The 21943-nt window shown below is 33.1% G+C and overlaps 1 protein-coding gene across 7 annotated transcripts in view; it reads left to right on the top strand.

Moving 5' to 3' along the window:
* The window catches only part of MAPK10 (mitogen-activated protein kinase 10), a 316049-nt gene that overhangs the window by 238469 nt on the left and 55637 nt on the right, over positions 1 to 21943 (top strand). The window contains exon 9 of one of the 7 annotated variants that reach the window (XM_043572253.1): positions 7682 to 7753. The exons of the other annotated variants lie outside the window; for them this stretch is intronic. Within the exon in view, the coding sequence (XP_043428188.1) occupies positions 7682 to 7753 (72 nt within the window). The remainder of the gene's footprint in view (positions 1 to 7681; positions 7754 to 21943) is intronic. 7 annotated transcript variants of the gene reach the window in all.

Genomic DNA, 21943 nt, shown 5'->3' on the forward strand with positions numbered 1-21943 from the left:
ACAGATAAAATGTGTTAGAAGAACTGCCATCTTTCTAGAAATGTTTCCATTTGTATTTAAATCCTTAGTTCATTTTACCTATAATTAAAATTATAATTTAATGTCTGAAGTCATGGAGACATTTAAAAATTAAACTAAACTGTAGTATCTCTATTAAACAGTGGATTACATGTACTCTGTATTTTTGAGTGGAATTGTTTCATTAATCTTTACATGAAGTTATTATAATTTTATGATTAGAGTTTCCCACCAACAATTGAGAGATCAGAGCATTGAATTAACTTCACTAACCATGGTGATTAGATACACATTTGGGGGTTGATGGAGTAATTATGGAGAGAAGAATCTTACCAATATTTTAGCATATTGAAAGATTCCAGCACTTACTGGAAGTAATATCAAAGCTTAGTATAGGCTAATTGACTACTTCTAAGATTTTTCAGAGAATTGAAAACAAAGCAATCATAAGTTCCTTTGACTTTCCCTTATAATTATTCAGAGTAATTTTTATTAAATTTCTCTGAGGCTGAAAAATTATATGGTAATATTCTATAATCATAATCATTATTCCCCTCTCTCCACAGAACTTTTTAACGTTCCTTTTCTTTATCTGAACCTATGACAAAAATAGTAAAACACCTTGACAAACTGGGAAATCTTATGAAATTATCATTGATGACTGAAGTTTTAGCTATATGCCTAAATTAAAACTGTATTTGCATTTTGAGAAACACTGTGTACATTTCTTGGCTATTGATATGATCCAGGTTATATCACAGGGTAGTTTCTTAATTAAGTATTGGCAAAACAAATACATTACATACATACATACATATTTCCTTTTCTGTTAATTTGCTATTTTTTAATATCCAAAGGACCATTTATAAACATTTGTTTTTAATGTATTAATAGTTTAATTATACAAACACATACTATTATATACTCAATTTTTATTACAGTGTTATGATTAAAACCTATTTCATAGCATATTTATTGACATAATATATAGTATTACTAAAAATTCTTAGGCCCATGATAAATTTTGAGTTAGCAGTAAATATATGAGGTCCATTATTTTCTTTAAGAGTCCAACAATCATAAAAGAGGTTGTCAATGACTTTACATTTCATTCAGATTTTGTCTCTTTTAACAATAGTAGATAGTAAGGTTGACTTTTCTCATAATTTTTTTAAGGGATATTTAGTCACTGATTCCCTCACCCACCCCAAACCCCAAGCAGGGCATGCAGTGTTTTTGATTACTGAAGTCTCATAATACTGGTAGAATTTTCATATACTACAAATTCTTTCCTTAAGCCTACTTCTCTTAGATATATTCTTTTTACCTTTTTTCTTCCATTCTTCTTCAAATGGCCACACCTTCTTTGAGCAAGGCCTGTGAAGTCCTTCATCTAGAGTTCTTGGCCAGAGTTTCCTGGACCTACATGATATTAAAGATAGGCACACTGTATTCATTTGAAATTGCTAGACCTCAAGTATATTATCTCCAAATGATGCCAGATCTGATTGCTAAAATAGACCCTTTTGCTTTTCCCTATGAAGACATGAGAAATTCCAATTAGAATGAAAAGGATGTACATATAGACTTGCCAAGGAGCCAAGTTATTAAGGAACAGATAAATGATTTGCCAAAAGTATATTTGAATAAATAAAGAAAACATCCTCAAACTTAATGAATGTCATATCTTTTCTAAATGTGAACATGAAAATTAGGAATAATCAAACTAAAGTGAATAAAAATTAGAGGTTGTGGATGATACTCATCTAATGCAGATAGAGATTCTTAATCCTTCTTACCTCTTTGAAATAACCATGCTTACTTTCTAATAAACTTTTGCAACTAATACATTACTATAATCTTTTACCTAATATTGAGATGGTACAGTATTATCTCAAACAAGATATGGCTTATAATTTAAGTAAAGTTGCAATGTAAGACTTCAGCCATTTTTTCATACCCATAAGCAAATGGCAGATAATCATGAACATGAGAAAAAATAAGACGTTTCACCTTTATTTCACCTTTATTTCTTTGTTTGAAAGAATCTATTCTCACCATTAGTTTTACTACTATTAGATTATTATTATACAACCATTTTATTGTTATTACTTTGAGAAAAATCTGAGTAAGACAGGAATCACTAGAGTCAGAGCTGGAGCTTGAGGTGGTCTATAAAGATGGAAGGAGGACATAGTTACAGGGGGAAAATCTCTCACCCAGGAAGTTGAGACTTAGGCCAGAGTCCACTAGAGAGCAGGATAAGGCATGAAGGTCATAAAAGGAGTTCAGAGAGATATATTGCAAGGGGGCAGCAAGTGAGGACAGACTTCCAGAGTGGAACAGAAGGCAAGAAATTGAGGAGCTGGGCCTCCACTCCTTGATGTCTTGGAGAGGGGCTGCTGAGAGCCAGCATTCATAAAGCTCCACTAGGAGCTGGGACTAGGACTGCTCGGTCCCGCAGAGGCTCCCTGTCTCCCGGAAATGCATACAGACACGTTTAAAAGCATGTTATTTTCCCCCTAACCCCCTACAGAGTTCTGTACATAGAGTTCTGTGAAATATTGAAGGGGAAGAACTACACAAATAATAAAACACATTCCTTAGTCATTACTGTGAAATTCTATTCAAATTGCCCTGGGCCCTGTTGGTCCTCAGGACAGAGTCCATGAGCAGTGTGTGGGACATTCTTTCTGCCTTCTGCAGTCAAATGAATGTCAAGTACGTACTGGAATAGGGCTCCAAGAACTGGCATCTAGTTCTGTTCACTTTGGTCATGTGACACCCCCTAAACTTTAATTTACTTTGTAAAATACTTCCTTTCCCTGTCTTACAGGATTGCTGTGGTGATAAAAACATTAGATGTTTACAAACAGACACATACTTCTAAATACCTTCAAAGATAAGAAACACAATTTTAAAAAATATTTTTATTTTTGAGAGAGAGAGAGAGAGAGAGCTCCAGCACAAGTGGAGGAGGGGCAGAGGAGGGGGGATGAAGGATCTGAAGCTGGCTCAGCGCTGACAGCACAGAGCCTGATGCAGGACCCAAACTCATGAACCATGAGATCGTGACCTGAGCTGAAGTCAGACACTTAAGCAACTGAGCCACCCAGGGGCTCCAAGAAGTACAGTTTTTATGTTATAAAGTTAATTAGTTTGGAGACACTCCAGCCCAAATAACCTTCAAATTGAATTAGATAAACTATTAAAAATGAAAATAACTAAGAGGCTACCCAGAATAAAATTTCTCTCAAATGATGAGAAGCCAAAATTATCTGTGAAATTTTGACAACAATGAAAAGAAAGAAAAAGTTTGCTACTTACTAAAATACTTTTGTAACTTGATGTACAGAATGAAGTGAGGATACTTACACTGGTGAGCATGTGAGACATTTGGAGCCAGCATTTACTATTTGTTGATTAGAACATGAAAAACTTAAAGAAAAAGACATTTTTTTCAAAATTAGGATATCTTTGAATTACTTATTTATGTACACTACACAATTACATGGATTTTGAAAGATGACATTTAAAATATTTTGGTACAGTAAAAAATTATTCAATCTTTTTATGGGAAATATCTTATAAGTCTTTTAGCCTATAGCTTGGTTTATGATTTAATATAAAGCTAAAGTCTTCTCCTTTATGATAAGTTTCAATGGCTTTTTTTCTGTTTTGTAAAAAAAGCCAACCAGGAATACAAAATGTTTTAAATAATGGTTAAAAATTAATTATATTATGACATAGAAGTTATAAAACAAGAAAAGCAAGTTGAATGGGTAGACTCAAAGAAAAATCTTGTTTTGATTTCTGAATATTTAGCGTTCTATAAATGTTATTTTTCTTATTCAGATTCACATGTGCAAAATATGTATGTTTCTTTAGTTTTTATAATTCCATCTTTTCACTGAAGTTTAAAACAATGTGCACTTGTTACACATATAAATGTATAACTTTTGAAACAAATTTTTCAAAGAAATGGTGCTGTGATATTAGAAAATTATATTAAATCTTCTTGCTATTATATTTTGAGGTATGCTTTACAAGAAAATTTATCAAAGCACATTTTCTGAATCCTATGCTAAGTGAAGAAATAGGTTAGGGAGAAAAGCAATGTGGTCTCACAATTGTGTTACCAGAGCCACAGAATCTCCTAGGTGGAAGACATTTACCAGCTGGATAGAAATTCACATAGTTCAAAAAATATTTCATTGTAGATTACAACCCAAGCCATTGGACAGAATGTGGAAATAGCAATATAATGCTTTCTTTATTTAGATTTAAGCTGCCAGGGCTTATGTTATATCATTTTTGTCTCTTGGCTAGAATAGAAAAGAGATAATTTAGCATAATCTAATGCCTGACAAATGATACAATGACACTTGAGATTTTCTCACTTAGATTTTCTCACCATAATTTAGTAAAACCAAAACTTACTTAACATCCCTTCTAGGGAAAGTGACTCAGTTTCTGAATGTCACAATTGCAAATGAATCTGCTTTCTGCCTATGGGAATACTGATGATGGGAGAGGAAATGTAATAAATCAGATTCATGAAAGTGCTGAGAATTCTAACTGGACAGCATTAGTGTATAAAATTCTTATGGAGACCCAAATACAGGCTGTCTCAGACAGCATCAAAATCCTACAGTAACTGAATTTGCTAATTTCTTCTCAGGTCTATGTACAATCAGTATTCAATGGAATATCTTGAAAATATCATAAAATAATATGATAAGTAGTTATGTATATTAGCTGAGGGAAGGCTTACCACCAACCCCCACTTCTCCATTCCAACAAGATTTAGTATCAAATTCTTTTATTACCTATTTCCTGTTTTAGTTGTGATGAATAATTCACAAAATCTGATGCAAGGACTTTATCTTGAGAAATAATCGTATCTTCAGTGTATAAAAATCCATATAAATTCATGTGCATATATAATACTTTTGTAATTCATAGTAATAAAGCTTATCATTTCTAGACACAAAGCTTAGAACTTAGGTGGCATAAACATGGATAATCTGTAAGAATAATGAATAGCGAGTAAAGTTAAATGGGAATGGAAATTGGAAAAATCTCCACGGTATTGTTACTCAGAAAAGATACTTTAAAATAGAGAAAATAGAATTGATTATATTAATCGATAGTTCATATCTAAAGTTTGTATCTCTGCGTTATTTTTATGACAAGCTTTATGGTCTATTAACTGTATTTTGGATTCTGACATAAAGATAAATTTCCAAAGATAGTCTTCTTTTACTTTGAAATATCTAGATATTGCAAAACCACACAAGAAACAACTGGGAGATATACCAGTTATTGATACCAACAACTGTCTAGAACCACTTGAAACTGAAGCAACACAAGGACTTAAGATTCCATTTCAATCACCTGTTGTTACGGTTATTGCTGTTGTTTAAAGGCATATATGAGGGGATGAAAAATCAAGGGATTTTAGTCTGAAAGATAAAAATTTGCCAGTTTTAGGAGAACAGTGGTCAAGGATCATAGGCTATATTAACATAATTTAAGATGGTTATTTAGATGAGGAAGCAGGGTAATTGCTATTTCAATAATGGAAAGAAGTTCCATAGAATCAGCTGTGATTGAGTATGTGGAATGCCTTTCCAAGTGGTTTTAAGAGTGAAAGGATCACCCAGTGAATGGTGGGTGATCCTTGGAAAGATTTCTTTATTACATCTAAATATAATATTAAATAAATATTAAATAAATAAACCTTTCCAGAATATATTTAATTACAGTATATAAGTCATACTTACCATGTACCAGGCAATGTAGGAGGATCTTTACCAGGCATAATCCTTTCAAGTCTTTTAAAAAATTCTACATGATAAATACTATTTACCATCTGCATTTTAGAGGATGAAATTTATATTTAGAGACTGAAGTAACTTGGCCAAGGTTATAGAGTTAAAAGAGCAATGGAATTGGTTCTGCAGAAGAAAAAAAATGAGATAATATAGAAGAGATTTTTTTTTGCATTAAATAAAAAATAAAAATAGATGTTTTCTAACTCCCAGATAGATACTCTCAGATTCGTTTGTGGCAGAAGCCACTTTTTCCAAGTGTTTAAATGGATGCAGGCAAGAGAAAATCCTGCTTATTGAGTTTATTAGCTCTCTCCGTTTTTTTGTCTGTGTCTTCCACAATATCTATACAAATAGATATAATGTAAATAGCAACTTAGACTGGTCACTTTGGACAGTATGATAAGAATACTTGCAATTCCAAAACAAATTCATTTTCAGACACCTTTTTCTTTTTTTCTTTAATCAAAGATTCTCACAATACCAACCTCTTGTGAGATGGATAATTATCCATAATTACAAATGCATTAATGATAAAGGGATGCACAACTGTTTGCTCTATCTTTCCCTGATATTTTTGCATGTCACTTGCTTTCCTAAAATGGAAGCAAAACAAATTTGCTTCTCTTGGTATGCTTATCACCTTCAAATCTGTAACCATTTCTTTGCAGTGATCACTCCGTTTAGGTGTTAAGTCAAACAATGGAAACTTTGAGTTTAACCTGAGTGAGATTTTCACATTGGAAAGAATCTCATGAGGAATTCTTTTAGGTCACTGCCAAATTACAAAATGTAATTTGAAGAGTAAGTGGAGCAAAATTATAGTGTACTGCTATTTTAATGCCCTTCCCTATTTGCTCCCCCTCATCATCCCTTATTCCTCTAGGTTATTTTCCCCCTTAAGAATGACCTATCTCTCCTTCTGACTTTTCAGTAGGAACACGTGAGTAACCAAGTATGGTTAAAGAGAGAGATTTTACTTTCTTGCTTCGCCTTTTCCCATTTTGCCCCTCCCTGTGTACCCTCTGTCCGGCTTATGGGTTTTAAGTTCTGGATGATAACTGGCAATAGGAGAGAAACCATCATAATTTCACCTTGAATTCCAGGTTTCTTTGGATTCATAGTCTCAGCAGTGTCAGCACTTAAATCATGTTGTTGATTTCATGTAGAACCATCCTGTTTTGAAAGCCAGTGTTTTTTTACCATTATAAAGCAACCATGTGTATAAGAATAAGACAAGACTTCCTGTTTAGAAACATGCCCCTTTGATGGGAGTCAATGAAACCGAGCCAGCATATTTAGAAATATTCATTCTTGAACTGGCATTTTGCTTCCGGTTATTTATTCATATTTATAAATAAGAGTAAATGTGTTTTGTAAAAGAAACCCTTTCTTTTGAGGTTGCTGGCAGCTCAGCTTTTTTTTTTCAAATATGGTATATGAAAGAATAAAAAAGAAACCAGTTTGCATGTTTCCCATATTAACACAATCTAGAATAATTTACAATACGAATAAGTAGGATTCTAGGAGATGAATGCAAATTAGACCTTTTAAATCAGAAACTAAATTAATCATTGAATTATAATTGCAAAGTAATATTATCATACATTAAGTAGTATTGAGTTAATTCAGTTGCATAGCAGAGAGGGCCCTGACTTGTGTTCTTCCCACGTCAATGTTTTAAAACACTAATGATCTTAAGACTGGCCTCTTAGCCAGTCAGTAAAAGGTCAGACCATTGCTCTATCGCATGAGTAACCAAGTGTTTTCATTTATTTGCTGTTCTATTCCTATCTTCTTGTTTATCTTCATTTCATTTTTGTTTTCAGTTGACATGTGGTCAGTAGGGTGCATCATGGGAGAAATGATAAAAGGTGCAGTGCTCTTTCCTGGCACTGATCGTATCCTTCTTAGCAGCCAGTGGTCTCTATGGGTATCTTTCTCAATCAGTTCCCTTTGGTCTCAAACACAACACTGCTGATGGTATATATTCACTGCCTTTGGTTCTAAGAGACTCCAATGTCAAATATTTACCAGCTGGCATCATGATAGAGTAACCTTGCCTCCTAGCTAGATCTTATGGGGATAATACAGTATCAAATATGAAACATTCAGCATGCTTTCAAAAGGTCTGCCTTAAAATTCAGTCCTATGAAACTTGTAACAGTGATATGCTCTTCTCTATTGTTTTTTTGTTGTAGATGTTTTAAAATTAAGTTATATTCATAGCTAGATAATAAATGACAAAATATTTCAGCTTTAAGACTGGAGATTTATTCTTTTAAGAAATATTCACTTGACATGGAAATCTTTTTTTTTTTTAATTTTTATGTTTATTTATTTTTGACAGACAGAGAGAGACAGAGCACAAATGGGGGAAGGGCAGAGAGAGAGGGAGATACAGAATCCCAAACAGGCTCCAGGCTCTGAGCTTTGACATGGAAATCTTTAATCAATTAGATTTATTTTCACCCTCAAATACGATAGGTTTATTTTAACATATATTCATGCATGCATATGAGTTTCGTTTTGAGATTAACCTCTTTCAAAATTTTTTCTGCCATTTACTTCATTTCTAGGAATAATAGATCCAATTCCTTGTTCTTATTTTGTCTACATTAACAAGTGCAAAAATTAAAACCTCATTAATTAATAATGATTATATAAAATATCTGAAGAAACAAATTTCTATCAAGTGAATAAGTAAATCTTCTGTTAGGATACCAGAGGCTGTGCAGCATTAAATAGATACAGACAATGTGTTATTAGCATATGGGTGTATAATAATCTATTTCCTTAAGTTAAATATTTTCTTACACTCAAGTCACTTATAAAGATATTATGTCCTCATCAAACTGAGGATAAAACCTCTGCTTATATGACCATGATTCAAAAATCAAATCAAATCTATAATAATGGGGTTTTAATGTATAATTAATAGAAACTTAGTTACTAATGCAGTGTATCCTAACGATATTATGATTAACTATTAGCTTTGGGGATTAATATATTACTTATATGGATATATGTAGTTTCATATATATATTCTCTGTATGTATTAAAATACCAGTTTGGGAAATGACTGTGTTAGGCACTCAATTAATTTTTTTCAGTGAAAGAACTAGCCTAAAATGTTTTATTCAGTAAGGAATAAAGCTACACTGTTTTTCTCCTATTCTTTTTTCTAGTCTTAAATATGACACACATTATTTTTAAAGTTTTTCTATCTATATTGCAGTTTTGTCTTCTACATATACATTTTATTATATAATATCTATAAATTTGCCACATTCTTGTTTATGTAATTGCTGTTTAAAAATAAGTTGGCCTGATAAAAACTAAATTCCTTCAGATTTCTAAAAAAAAAAAACAGGGTTTCTTTAATTTCAAAGGATTTTAAACTTTACTTTGGTCTTTGGACATGAACACGAAACAGTTCTTAAGTTTTGGCTAATTTTAGGCATTTAATTGAAATGAACTCAATCTGTTGACTTTGTACTCTGCTTTTTCAGAAGTTCATTGTGGTAGAATAATCAATGACTGAAACAAATATTTCCCACCTCTAAATTAAAATGATTGATTTTCATTACTTTCCTTACATTTTCTATTTAAAGATCAAATCAGATTTCCACAACTGAGTTATTAAGTACAGATTAACAGTTCTTAGAATCCATTTCTTGGGAGAACTTGCTTGGATATCATTTCTAACTTGGGTATTAAGATCCCTTATGAGTTTTTCATTCTTTCTCATTGCCAAGTAGTATTCCATTGTGTATATAAACCAATTTGACAATAAATTTTATAATAAAAATATCCCTTATAAGTAAAGCTTTAGGCTGCTACTAATGTTAAAGTCTCATATGAGATGCCCTTTCAATGCCTGGGCTTGGTATTTTTATATTGAGTTATTTCTGGATTTCTTCTTATAGGGATAACATTCCTGAAGGATAAATGCTAATTATTTTCTAAAGTGGCCCCTCTGAGTGTAAGAGGTGGTTTTTTAATGATTTCAGACATGTTGGTTTAAGTTTAAATCAGTCTTTTTCAAGCAAACAAATTATGAACTGAATATCATAAACTCTTAAAATGCAAGACAAATTATTTTTTAAATTCTCTATTATTAGAAATAAGTTATCTGAAGAATAATAAAATTATGTCTAAGTTTATTAGCTAAATAGAACCTTTAAAATGGAGTTAGTAGTATATAATATGTATATTATACATCTATAAAATCCATCATTAGAAGTCGTATTATTTTAATCAACATATCCTCACTTATGTGAAGGCATTCTCAAAATAAATGCTAAAAGTCCTTGTGATAGGAGTCATACAAATCTTCTTCTTTTAAAAATCAATTCAACAGCAAAACTTAAGATATTAATAAGGCCTTATACCCTTTACCTTTTATTTCTAAAAGAGTTCAACACATTATTTTTAGCATTGAGAAATTTAGATAGCTAAAAGCAGTTCTTTTTTTTAATGTTTACTTTTGAGAGAGAGAGAGAGAGAGGCATGTGCGCTCTCATGCAAGCGGGGGAGGGACAGAGAGAGAGGGGGACAGAGGATCTGAAGCAGGCTTTCTACTGACAGCACAGAGCCCCATGTGGGGCTGGAACTCACTAACGGTGAGGTCATGACCTGATTTGAAGTAGGACACTTCACCGACTGAGTCACCCAGGCACCCCTAAAAGCAGTTCTTAAAATGTTGTATATTTACATGCCACTTAATTGTTAAATGTATTTTAATATATATTAATTGAATTTTATTCAAATCAAATGTTTTTAACTGTAGAAGAATCAGAACTCAACTACTGAGATGCTTCTGGGAAATCTAAAGAATTTCATCACAGCAGAAATATTTACTGTAAACATTAAAAAATATTTTATATTAAATGAGTGAATTAGTATTAAATATATAGCTTTTGGATAAGATTAATAAAATGAACACAGGGGCGCCTGGGTGGCGCAGTCGGTTAAGCGTCCGACTTCAGCCAGGTCACGATCTCGCGGTCCGGCAGTTCGAGCCCCGCGTCAGGCTCTGGGCTGATGGCTCAGAGCCTGGAGCCTGTTTCCGATTCTGTGTCTCCCTCTCTCTCTGCCCCTCCGCCGTTCATGCTCTGTCTCTCTCTGTCCCAAAAATAAATAAACGTTGAAAAAAAAATTAAAAAAAAAAAATAAAATGAACACATATATACTACCACTCAGATTAAAAAATAGAACTTTGAATGTCTTTGTGTGCTTCTCCCCTGTCATTTCCTCCTTTCTCCCTGGAGGTCATCACATCCTAAATATATGTTTTTACAGTCTTCTTGACTTTCCTTATATTTTTTACCACAGGTAAATTTATCCCTAAACAACATATGGTTTAGCTTTATGTGTTTTACATATGGCACAAGTCACATTATTTTTGCTACTTGTTTTTTTTTGAAGTTAACATTGTAGTTTTGAGATTTTTTCATGTTAATTCATCAGTTCATTTTCATTGCTGTAAAGTAGTCCAGTCTCTGAATATATTCATAGTTTCATTGTTTATAAAAGTAAAAGCAAAAACAAAAACTGGATAATCCAAAGCCTATTTGTAGGAGAGTAAATTCACTGGACTACTTTTATTTTTATAGTTCATGCATTTTTAGGTCTTAAGAATCCTTTGATGCCTTTATATTCTCTTGTAACTTTACTATGAATGTTTTAAAGTTTAATCTTTTACATTTAAGCCTTTAGTTCACTTGGAATTTATTTTTGTGTATGATGTTAAAGAGAGATCTAATTTATTTTATTTCAGTTCCACTTATTGACTAGCTTATTCCTTCTTTACTTGTCTATAAAGCTGTCTCTCTCAAATTTCCACATATTGAGGGAAGGGGTATTCTGGGATGCTGGGCTCTATATTCTGTTCACTGGACTGTTTGTCTATTTTGTATCACTATTACCCTTTCTTAACACAAATGTTTATTGTATACTTATGTCAGGTAAGGTAAACCTCACCTTTATTGTTTTCTTCAGAAGTATCTTAGCTATTAATGAATCATTGATTTTCCATAAACATTTTAGAATTGGCTTGCTAAGATGTCTATTGGTATTTATACTGAAACTGTGTTAAGTCTATAGATCAATATGTGGAGAATTGGCTATTTAAAATTTTTTTTAATGTTTATTTATTTTTGAGACGGAGACAGAGCACTAGTGGGGGAGGGTCAGAGAGAGAGGGAGACACAGAATCTGAAACAGGCTCCAGGCTCTGAGTTGTCAGCACAGAGCCCAACGCGGGGCTCGAACCCACCAACTGTGAGATCATGACCTGAGCCGAAGTCGGCCGCTTAACCGACTGAGCCACCCAGGCGCCCTAAGAATTGGATATTTTAATTTAGATAATTTTTTTTCTTTCTCCTGAACACTCAAGGATCTTAGCAAAAACTAATTTAGATCATTACTGTACCAACTTAAATATACCCAGTGTTTACTTCTTTTTCTTTAACCTCATACATTGACAATATTATATTATTGCACACAGTTAGAATTTGTTTAGATTCACCTTGATATGAAAGAATTCTATAATTTTCTTGGCTTACCACTACTTCTTGCAATTTGGCCCTTTATTTTTTTTTTTAATTTTTTTCCAACGTTTTTTATTTATTTTTGGGACAGAGAGAGACAGAGCATGAACGGGGGAGGGGCAGAGAGAGAGACACACACAGAATTGGAAACAGGCTCCAGGCTCTGAGCCATCAGCCCAGAGCCTGATGCGGGGCTCGAACTCACGGACCGTGAGATCGTGACCTGGCTGAAGTCGGACGCTCAACCGACTGCGCCACCCAGGCGCCCCTTTGGCCCTTTATTTTAAGATTATTTTCCTTCTTTCAACATTAAAAATCAGCTTTGTTCTTCCACATCGACAACAATTTACATGAAAATAAAAATATGAATATAATGCCTGTTACAGTAATATTAAATCAAATAAAATACACCTCTGGTTTCCAGTTCCACATTTAAGAAGCTTGGAAGTAGTCACTTCATCCTAACAAGATGTAAAAATCTAAATAGATTGAAAATCATCAACACTCTTTGATCTGTAAGGGAGGGGAAGACATAGAGAAAACTACTGCTCCCAACCGTTAGAGAAACAGGCTAATATAGGGTTTCATGTCAAGGGTAGAAAAATCTGAACTATAATTGACAAACTTCTAGAAACTCAGCGTGGACAACTCTCAGATTTAAAAACTCCAGGGAGAGTCAGTCGCATGGAACCACAACATTGTTAGATTTACCTCCAGGAACTTGATCAGGTTCCTACAGAAAATATGAGAGAAAGATCACCTCATTTTTCCTATAGTGGGGAGAGAAAAAGAATCAATTTTAAATACACAAGGACAATCTGTTTTTGTTTGTTTTAATTTTTTTTAATGTTTATTTATTTTTGAGACAGAGACAGACAGAGCATGAACAGGGGAGAGTCAGAGAGAGAAGGAGGCACAGAATGTGAAACAGGCTCCAGGCTCCCAGCTGTCAGCACAAAGCCCGACGTGGGGTTCGAACTCACGGACTGTGAGATCATGACCTGAGCCAAAGTCGGTCGCTTAACCGACTGAGCCACCCAGGCGCCCCGGACAATCTGTTTTTCTAATTTCTTTCTTTTTTTTTTTTAACCTTTATTGAGTTTTTAAATTTTAATTCCAGTAGAATCAACAATGTTCTATTAGTTTCAGTGTATAATATAGTGATTCAAAAATTCTATACATTACTCAGTGCTCTTCATGATTTGTGTACTCTTTAATCCCCATCACCTATTTCACCCATCCCCTCACCCACCTCCCCTCTGATAACCATGAGTGTGTTCTCTATAGTTAAGGATTCGTTTCTTGGTTTGTCTCCCTCTCTTTTTTCCCTTTGCTCATTTGTTTTTCTAAATTCCACATATGAATGAAATCATATTTGACTCTCTGACTGACTTATTTTGCTTAGCATTATCCTCTCTAGCTCTATCCATGTCATTGCAAATGGCAAGATTTCATTCTTTTTAATAGCTGAATAATATTACATTGTATACACCACTTACTTATCCATTCATCTATGAATTAATATTTGGGCCGCTACCATAATTTGGCCATTGTAAATCATGCTATAATAAACATAGGGGTGCATGTATCTGTTTGAATTATTATTTTTATATTTTTGGTAAATACCTAGTAGTGCAATTACTGGATCATAGAGTAGTTCTATTTTTAACTTTTTGAGGAAACTCATTACTGTTTTTCACAGAGGCTGTACCATTTTGCATTCTCACCAATAGTACATGAGAATTCCCATTTCTGTACATCCTCACCAACACTTGTTTCTTGTGTTGTTGATTTTAGCCATTCTGACAGGTATGAGGTGATATCTCATTGTAGTTATGATTTGCATTTCCCTGATGATTAGTAATGTTGAGCGTCTTTTCATGTGTCTGTTGGTCATCTATGTATCTTCTTTGGAAAAATGTCTGTTCATTTCTTCTTCCTGTTTTTAAGTTGGATTATTTGTTTTTGAGTGTTGAATTATATCAGTTCTTTATATATTTGCGGTACAAACCCTTCATCTGATGTGTCATTTGCAAATATCTTCTTCCATTCAGTAGTTGCCTTTTAGTTTTGTTGATTGTTTCCTTTGCTGTGCAGAAGACTTTCATTTTGATGTAGTTTTAATAATTTATTTTTGCTTTTATTTCCCTTGATTTGGGAGACATATCTAGAAAAATGTTGCTATGGTTGATATCAGAGACATTACTGCCTGTGCTCTCCTCTAGGATTTTTATGATTTCAGGTCTCACATTTAGCTCTTCAGTCCATCTTGAATTTATTTTTGTGTACGGTGTAAGAAAGTGATCTAGTTTCACTCTTTTGCATGTGGCTGTCCAGTTTTCCCAATACCATTTGTTGAAGAAACTGTCTTTTCCTTATTGCATATTCTTTCCTCTTTTTTCAAATTGACCATATAATTGTGGATTTATTTCTGGATTTTACTTTTTTAATATTTATGTATTTATTTTTGAGAGAGAGAGAACAGGAGAGCAGGGAAGGGGCAGAGAGAGAGAGAAGGGAGAGAGAATCCCAAGCCGACCTTGTGCTGTCAGTGCAGAGCCCCATGCAGGGCTCAAACTCACAACCATGAGAATAGTGACCTGGAAATCAAGAGTCAGATGCCCAATCAACTGAGCCACCCAGATGCCCTATTTCTAGTTTTCTATTATGTTCTGTTGATCTGTGTGTCTATTTTTGTGCTGGTACCATACTGCTTTGATTACTACAGCTTTGTAGTATAACTTGAAGTCTGGAATTATGATACCTTCAGTTTTGTTTTTTTCTTTTTCAAGATTGCTTTGGCTATTTGGGGTCTTTTGTGGCTCCATACAGATTTTAGGATTATTTGTTCCAGTTCTGTGAAAAATACCCTTGGTATTTTGATAGGAATTACATTAAATCTGTAGATTGCTTTAGGTAGTATAAACATTTTAACAATATTTGTTCTTCCAGTCCATGAGCATGAACTGTCCTTTTATTTCTTTGCATTATCTTCATTTTCTTTCATTAGTGTTTTATAGTTTTCAGAGTATAGGTCTTTCACCTCTTTAGTTAGGTTTGTTCCTAGGTAGTTTATTATTTTTGGTGCAGTTGTAAATGGAATTATTTTCTTCATTTCTCTTTCTGCTGCTCATTTTTAGTGATTTCTGCTCAGTGTACAGATTTCTGTACATTGATTTTATGTCCTGTGACTTTACTAGTGAATCCATTTGTCAGTTCTAGTAGTTTTTTTGGTGGAGTCTTTCAGGTTTTCTATTTATAGTGTCCTGTTATCTGCAAATAGTGCAAGTTTTACTTCTTCTTTACTAATCTGGATGCCTTTTATTTCTTTTTGTTTGATTGCTGCAGCTAGGACTTCCAGTACTATGTTGGATAAAGGTGATGAGAGTGGACATTCTTGTCTTGTTTCTGACCGTAGGGGAAAAGCTCTCACTTTTTCCCCATTGAGGATATATTAGCTGTGAGTCTTTCATATATGGCCTTTATTATGTTGAGGTGTGTTCCCTCTAAATCTATTTTGTTGAGGGTTTTTGTCATGAATGGATATTGTACTTTGTCAAATGCTTTTCTGTGCCTATTGATATGATCATATAGTTTTTATCCTTTCTCTTATTGATGTGATATATTTTGAGATCATTTTCTCACTCCTCAAGAACACCCTTTGAAAGTCCTTTAGTAAAAGTCTTTGATGATGAAACTTTTTTTTTTTTTGAGTTTCCCTTACTTAAAAGATAGTTTTATTGGATACAGAATTACAGATTACTAAGTTGTTTTCTTTTGGCATTTTAAAGATACTCTTCTCCTGGCTTTTTGTTTCCAATATTGCTGGTGAATAATTAGCTGTCCATTTGATAGTCATATTTGAATATAGTCTGTCCTTTCTCTCTGCCTTCATTTAGGATTTTTTCCTTTGTCTTTGGTTATTTGCTGTTTCTCTACCATGTAATTAAGTATAAATTTATTTTCTTTCCTTTATTTTTTTCTTTTCTTTTCTTGGAATTTCTGTTTTAATTTTTTAAAATATTTTCAGTGTCCTATTCTTTACATTATCTCCATTATAAAACTCTGGTTGGGGGCGCCTGGGTGGCGCAGTCGGTTAAACGTCCGACTTCAGCCAGGTCACGATCTCGCGGTCCGGGAGTTCGAGCCCCGTGTCGGGCTCTGGGCTGATGGCTCAGAGCCTGGAGCCTGTTTCCGATTCTGTGTCTCCCTCTCTCTCTGCCCCTCCCCCGTTCGTGCTCTGTCTCTCTCTGTCCCAAAAATAAATAAACGTTGAAAAAAAAAAAATTTAAAACTCTGGTTGGACTTAAAGTAGACATTTACTTATTCAACAAATATTGCTAAATATGTGCTGGGTACTTTTTGTTTCCAGAGATATATCAGTAAACAAACTGACTGAAATCCTTGTTGTCATGAGATTTCTGATAAAAGGCACTGTATTGAAGGGATTATAAATAGGAATAAGAGGGTCAAAGTACTAGGATGGGGGCAGAGATAATCTCCTTTTGTTTTTTAACTTTAAGCATAAAATGTTTTGTCAAGTGTGCCTTAAATGGCATTGTTTTCTTGATCTCATATAAACCTGATTGTCCCTTCTTAATCTCCCTTTTGTTATATGTAGTGTTATACCCAGAAATGGATTTAATCAAAGGGTCTCAAATAAGAGACTACAGTTTTCCAAAACTCTCCTTAAATAGAATTTTATATTTCTGTTTAGTGTTAGGAGTTGTTTTATTACCACCTTTGTCTGAAGACACCTGGGCAGCTCTGTCAGTTAAGGGTCCAACTTCAGCTCACTCAGATCATGATCTCACAATTCGTGAGTTCAAGCCCCACATTAGGCTCTGTGCTGACAGCTCAGAGCCTGGAGCCTGCTTTGGATTCTGTGTTTCCCTCTCTCTCTGCCCCTCCCCTACTCATGCTCACTCTCTGTCTTTCTCTCAACAATAAACATTAAAAAAATTTAAAGCCATTATATTTACCATTTTTAAAAGTTCTTTTTTCAGCTCTATTTTTCAGCTATAAACTATAGAAGCCAAATTATCTCCAAGATCTCTTACCAGTTTCAAACTATAGATAGTGTCAGATCCAGCCTGTAAGAGGCCAGGATATCATAGCTTGAGGAAGGTGTTTTGTAAAAACAATAATTTATTTATATTACAAATATCAAATTAGGTACAGAGTCTTATAAGGGATTTGTGCAAATGAGAGTCCCCAAAGATAAACCTTCAATAGCTTAATAAATATTCAACTGTTGTGACAACATATTAATATAGATTGGATTTGCTTATATGTGAAATGTCTCTTCATTTTTTGCTTTGTAAGGGAAATACAGATTACAGTAATAAATACACTTATAAGACAAAACGGACTATGCTGAAATCCATATACATCATGCTTCAGATATCAGCCTTTGGATGTTCTGTGTCCTATGGTATTCAATTCACAGCCTGCTGCCAGGGAACAAATAGCCTTTACTCAACTGGTTAGCTTTGAGGTTTTTAATGCATTTTGGCTCATAATATTTCTTCTTCCTGTGCCCATTTATAATGAAAACAAATGTTAGTTACTATTGTGCATTAAGTCACTTATTCATATTTCATGTTACTAGAGTTGGGGGGGACTTTTGAGAAAAAAAAGAACATTTTCCAATAAAAAAAGCATGAAAAGAATTTTAAGTAATAAAACAGCTCAAGACATAACCATGAAAATCTGGATCCAGAACTACGTCATATGTGTTTATATATATTTCTATTCTCGTCTTTAAAATTGTCCGAAGTAGTAAGAGTTCTTTTGAGGGCAAATTTTATCATAGAGAAATAGAGTAATTATTGAATTAAACAGTCTATATTTTGAATCTTATATTGAACAGCTTTTGTACTTTTTATGAGCAGCACCCCATGGGTGATAGCAACATATAATTTTCATCCTTCCTTAGATGATGATGGGCAGAACCCCTCTCCCTCTGCTGGGAGACTGTGTATACCACTTGCTGTAATTTCCTATCATCTTTTCAAGACAGTGACATGAGGAAGAGGGATAAATGTCAGCATTTTTCTTTCACTGAAGTATTTCCAGGTGAATAACCCCTACATTTTCCATAGCAAATAGGTCTGGATTCATCTTTTGGTGAAATTGACCTTATTCTAATCTGTGCATTAAAGTGAAATATGTTAGTACTGTATTCTTAAGTCTGGACTTAGTAATTTTTAAGAGACTTTTAGTACATTCTACACTAGTATTTCTCAAAATATAGTCCAGGGGCCATCTGGATTGCAATTACTATTGATATTTTTAAATAGCATGCTAGACCTGTGGACTCAGAATCTTGTAGATCAACATGGAAAGGGAAGGGATTTATATTTTATAAGTTCCCTATATTATAAAAATTCAAAGCTGGGAGCCACAGTTTTATATCATGACACCTAACAAATGGCATGTGTGTCTCCACTTCCTTATTGCACATTCATTGCAGACATTACTGATTGATTGCAGTATTCTTTCCTATAGGGGTAATATAAAGCCACACAATTGTCAACACAGTGCCAAAGCTTGCAAGCTGGTTGGCTTGCAAGACAGAATAGCTTCTCCTGGAGCTTTTCTAAACAGACTGGTCTCTTGGGCAAAATTATCTTTAAAAATACAGTTACGAATTTGGAGACAAACACTAATATCCTTCAAATTTCAAAGAGATGTTAGAATTTTTTTTTTCCACAAAATATTGACTATGAGGCAGAATAGACAGCAAGTCTAAATTCATGGAGGTGTCAACTCCGGAAACCATATTCATAATACCAGAAGGTAACCAAAGATGGGAAAAAACATAAAAAGAAGATACAGCTGTTTAAAAGGCATAGTAGAAATGAGGTCATTAAACAACTCTTTATGATTCCACTTAGTAGCTTCTGAAAGCTAAAATGTGCATAGAATAAATTATGTTCACAATTACGATCCAAAATACCCAGAGAAGGATAAGGCATTTTTTTGTACATTACGTTCAAGGCAGTTTGTGATAATGTTTTAGAAGCTTCCCAAACCAAGGAAGTTAAAGGAAAAGGAGACCTGGGATGTAAATTCTTAGCTAATTGATAAAATTTACTGGAATAATTTTCAATTTTGGGATTTCAGATACTTATCTTTACAATCCATACTTACTTTGTTTTATCCATCCCTTATAGTATTATTTGTTGAAGGCATTAGTAATAGTCACTATTTGCACATTATATTGTTATTGTACTTTATAAAATCAAACTTTTGGTAATATGACTATTTTTCATATAGTGAATTTAGAATTCGATAAGGAAATTGTCAAATAGTTCCTCATAGATGACATTTTTTTTCATTTGTATTAAAAGACTTTGATAATTATGTTAAGCATGATAATTTCTAAAATAGTAGATCAAAAATATAAAATATGTGTATTTATTGCTTTTTTGATAACTGCACAGGGAGGAATCTATAAATATTCAGATCCTAACTCAGTGTAAAAATGATGACTTTTGAGTGTTGTAAAATAAATAAATCCTTTCACAAAAATAATTTTGGCCTTTTTAAAAAAATATTTATGATGTTTTTAACACATAATCATAAAAATCTAGTTACTATTTGATGTACTTTTAGAAATATGATCATTGTGGAAATCTGATAATTTTAAAATTCCTTTAAAATTTGTCACCTTGTTTTCTATTTAAAATATTAATAAAATTAATTATTTTATGTGTGAATATGTTGACCTGATAGACTAGGGATACATTTTCAGAGATTTTTTTGAGCCTGTGACAAGCATGCTATCAATTTTATGGTGAAATTAAAGCAATTTCTACCACATCAATTCCAAACTTGCTCCTTTCCTTACTTGAATTCTTGGAACAAGTACTGGACTTGGAGCCAGGAGATATGACTTCTAATCTTGGCTTTTATTTAGCTGATTATGATTATAAAGAAAAATCAGGTGGTTAACTAAGAGTAGTTGGACACAGTTGTTCATCTTGTGATCCTGTGAACATCGGGAAAGCAAGAACTTACTACTTAAATATAACTATTAGTGTTTATAAGAAGAACGAACTTGAAATGGAATGGTTAAAATAAAGGCACACACTTTTAAAGATGACTATACCACACATTTGCAGTTAGAATGTTCAACAGCACATTGTCAATAATATTCTTGTTTCCCTTCTTTTTATAAACCATTACATCTAAGACCATAGCAAGTGTTTCATCTAAAAAGCAATCTAAGGTAAGAAGCACACTGAATGCTTCCATAGACTTTAATTATGATTTGTAAAAAGAAATATTTTGACAGTTCTTATTTAATAGCTTCCAGAATATTTGACTATCCTTAACATATATTGTAAAAATACCATGGAATTTTATTGGGAATGCTACTTTACAAGCAATTAAATATTTTTTACTCTAGCTAAATGTAACTACAATATAATAATGTGTTGGGAGTATTTTTCCAACTTTGTTAAATGAGTCATTTATGGAAAATCTGACTGCTTCTTTGCCCTTATTTTTATTTCACATCAAGTCTTCAGAATTCTAAGGAGGTGTGACCAATGATTAAATGATGGCTTTGTAGGCCCGTGATAACCTAACTGTATTAAAGAGTAGACGTCTTTTAATAACTTACAGTGTAAACGTGGAGATTTATTTAATTTTAATTATTGGCGTTTTCTATTTAAATATGTCTAAGTAGTTATAGCTTACCTATGTCCATAGTACTAACATAAGTTTTTGTCTAAGAGTAACTTTTTACTCTAACCTTTTGTAATGTTTTAGTTCCTTTATTTCTAATGTGTCTGACTTACTACTATATTCTCATGCACATAGTAACTGAGATGAACTTTTATTGAAACATGTTCTTATTTAATTGCTCCTACTGTTTTATAAAGGAATATTCTTTGGTTTTTCCCAACCACATTTCATTTTTTTTAATACTACGTAATCATTTATTTTTTTATTTCAGTAATTGAGAGGATATGTAATAATTTAAATTTTATTCCTTAAGATTATATGAGAGATAGAAGGGGATTAGCAAATTAGCTTGATATTATCTTTGTTTAATCTTTTATCTACTTTGCATTATATATTTGTTTTTGTTTAATGTAGTTAATTTTGTCTTTTGTTAGGAGTGCTGATCTTTTTCAGTCTAACTCTCCTGAAGAGCAAGGGGCAAAGTTTTTACAAATCTCAACAGAGTAATACTATAGTTAGATCCCTGACTTGTCACAAAGTACATTTGCAGAAAATAATTAATTAACACTAAAGGACAGAGTTGTAGAAAAATAAACAATGTAAGAGAGAGCACTTCCTGTGTTATTGTATTTAAGAATAATTTCTAAGGCTTCTCTCATTCATTGACACATGGCAAGGACATTTGTTTGAAATCAACTTCTTCCAGTTGGTTCTTCAGAGTTTTCATGGGTGGTTAAGGCTCTGATATATCAAAGCTCTGACATGTCTTAAGGCTCTGATATATCAAATATTAATGACAGATGAAAAAGAAAATCTCAGTCAGTGAGTGTGTCTGTCAAA

Source organism: Prionailurus bengalensis, chromosome B1, assembly GCF_016509475.1.
Source record: "Prionailurus bengalensis isolate Pbe53 chromosome B1, Fcat_Pben_1.1_paternal_pri, whole genome shotgun sequence".
NCBI lineage: Eukaryota > Metazoa > Chordata > Mammalia > Carnivora > Felidae > Prionailurus > Prionailurus bengalensis.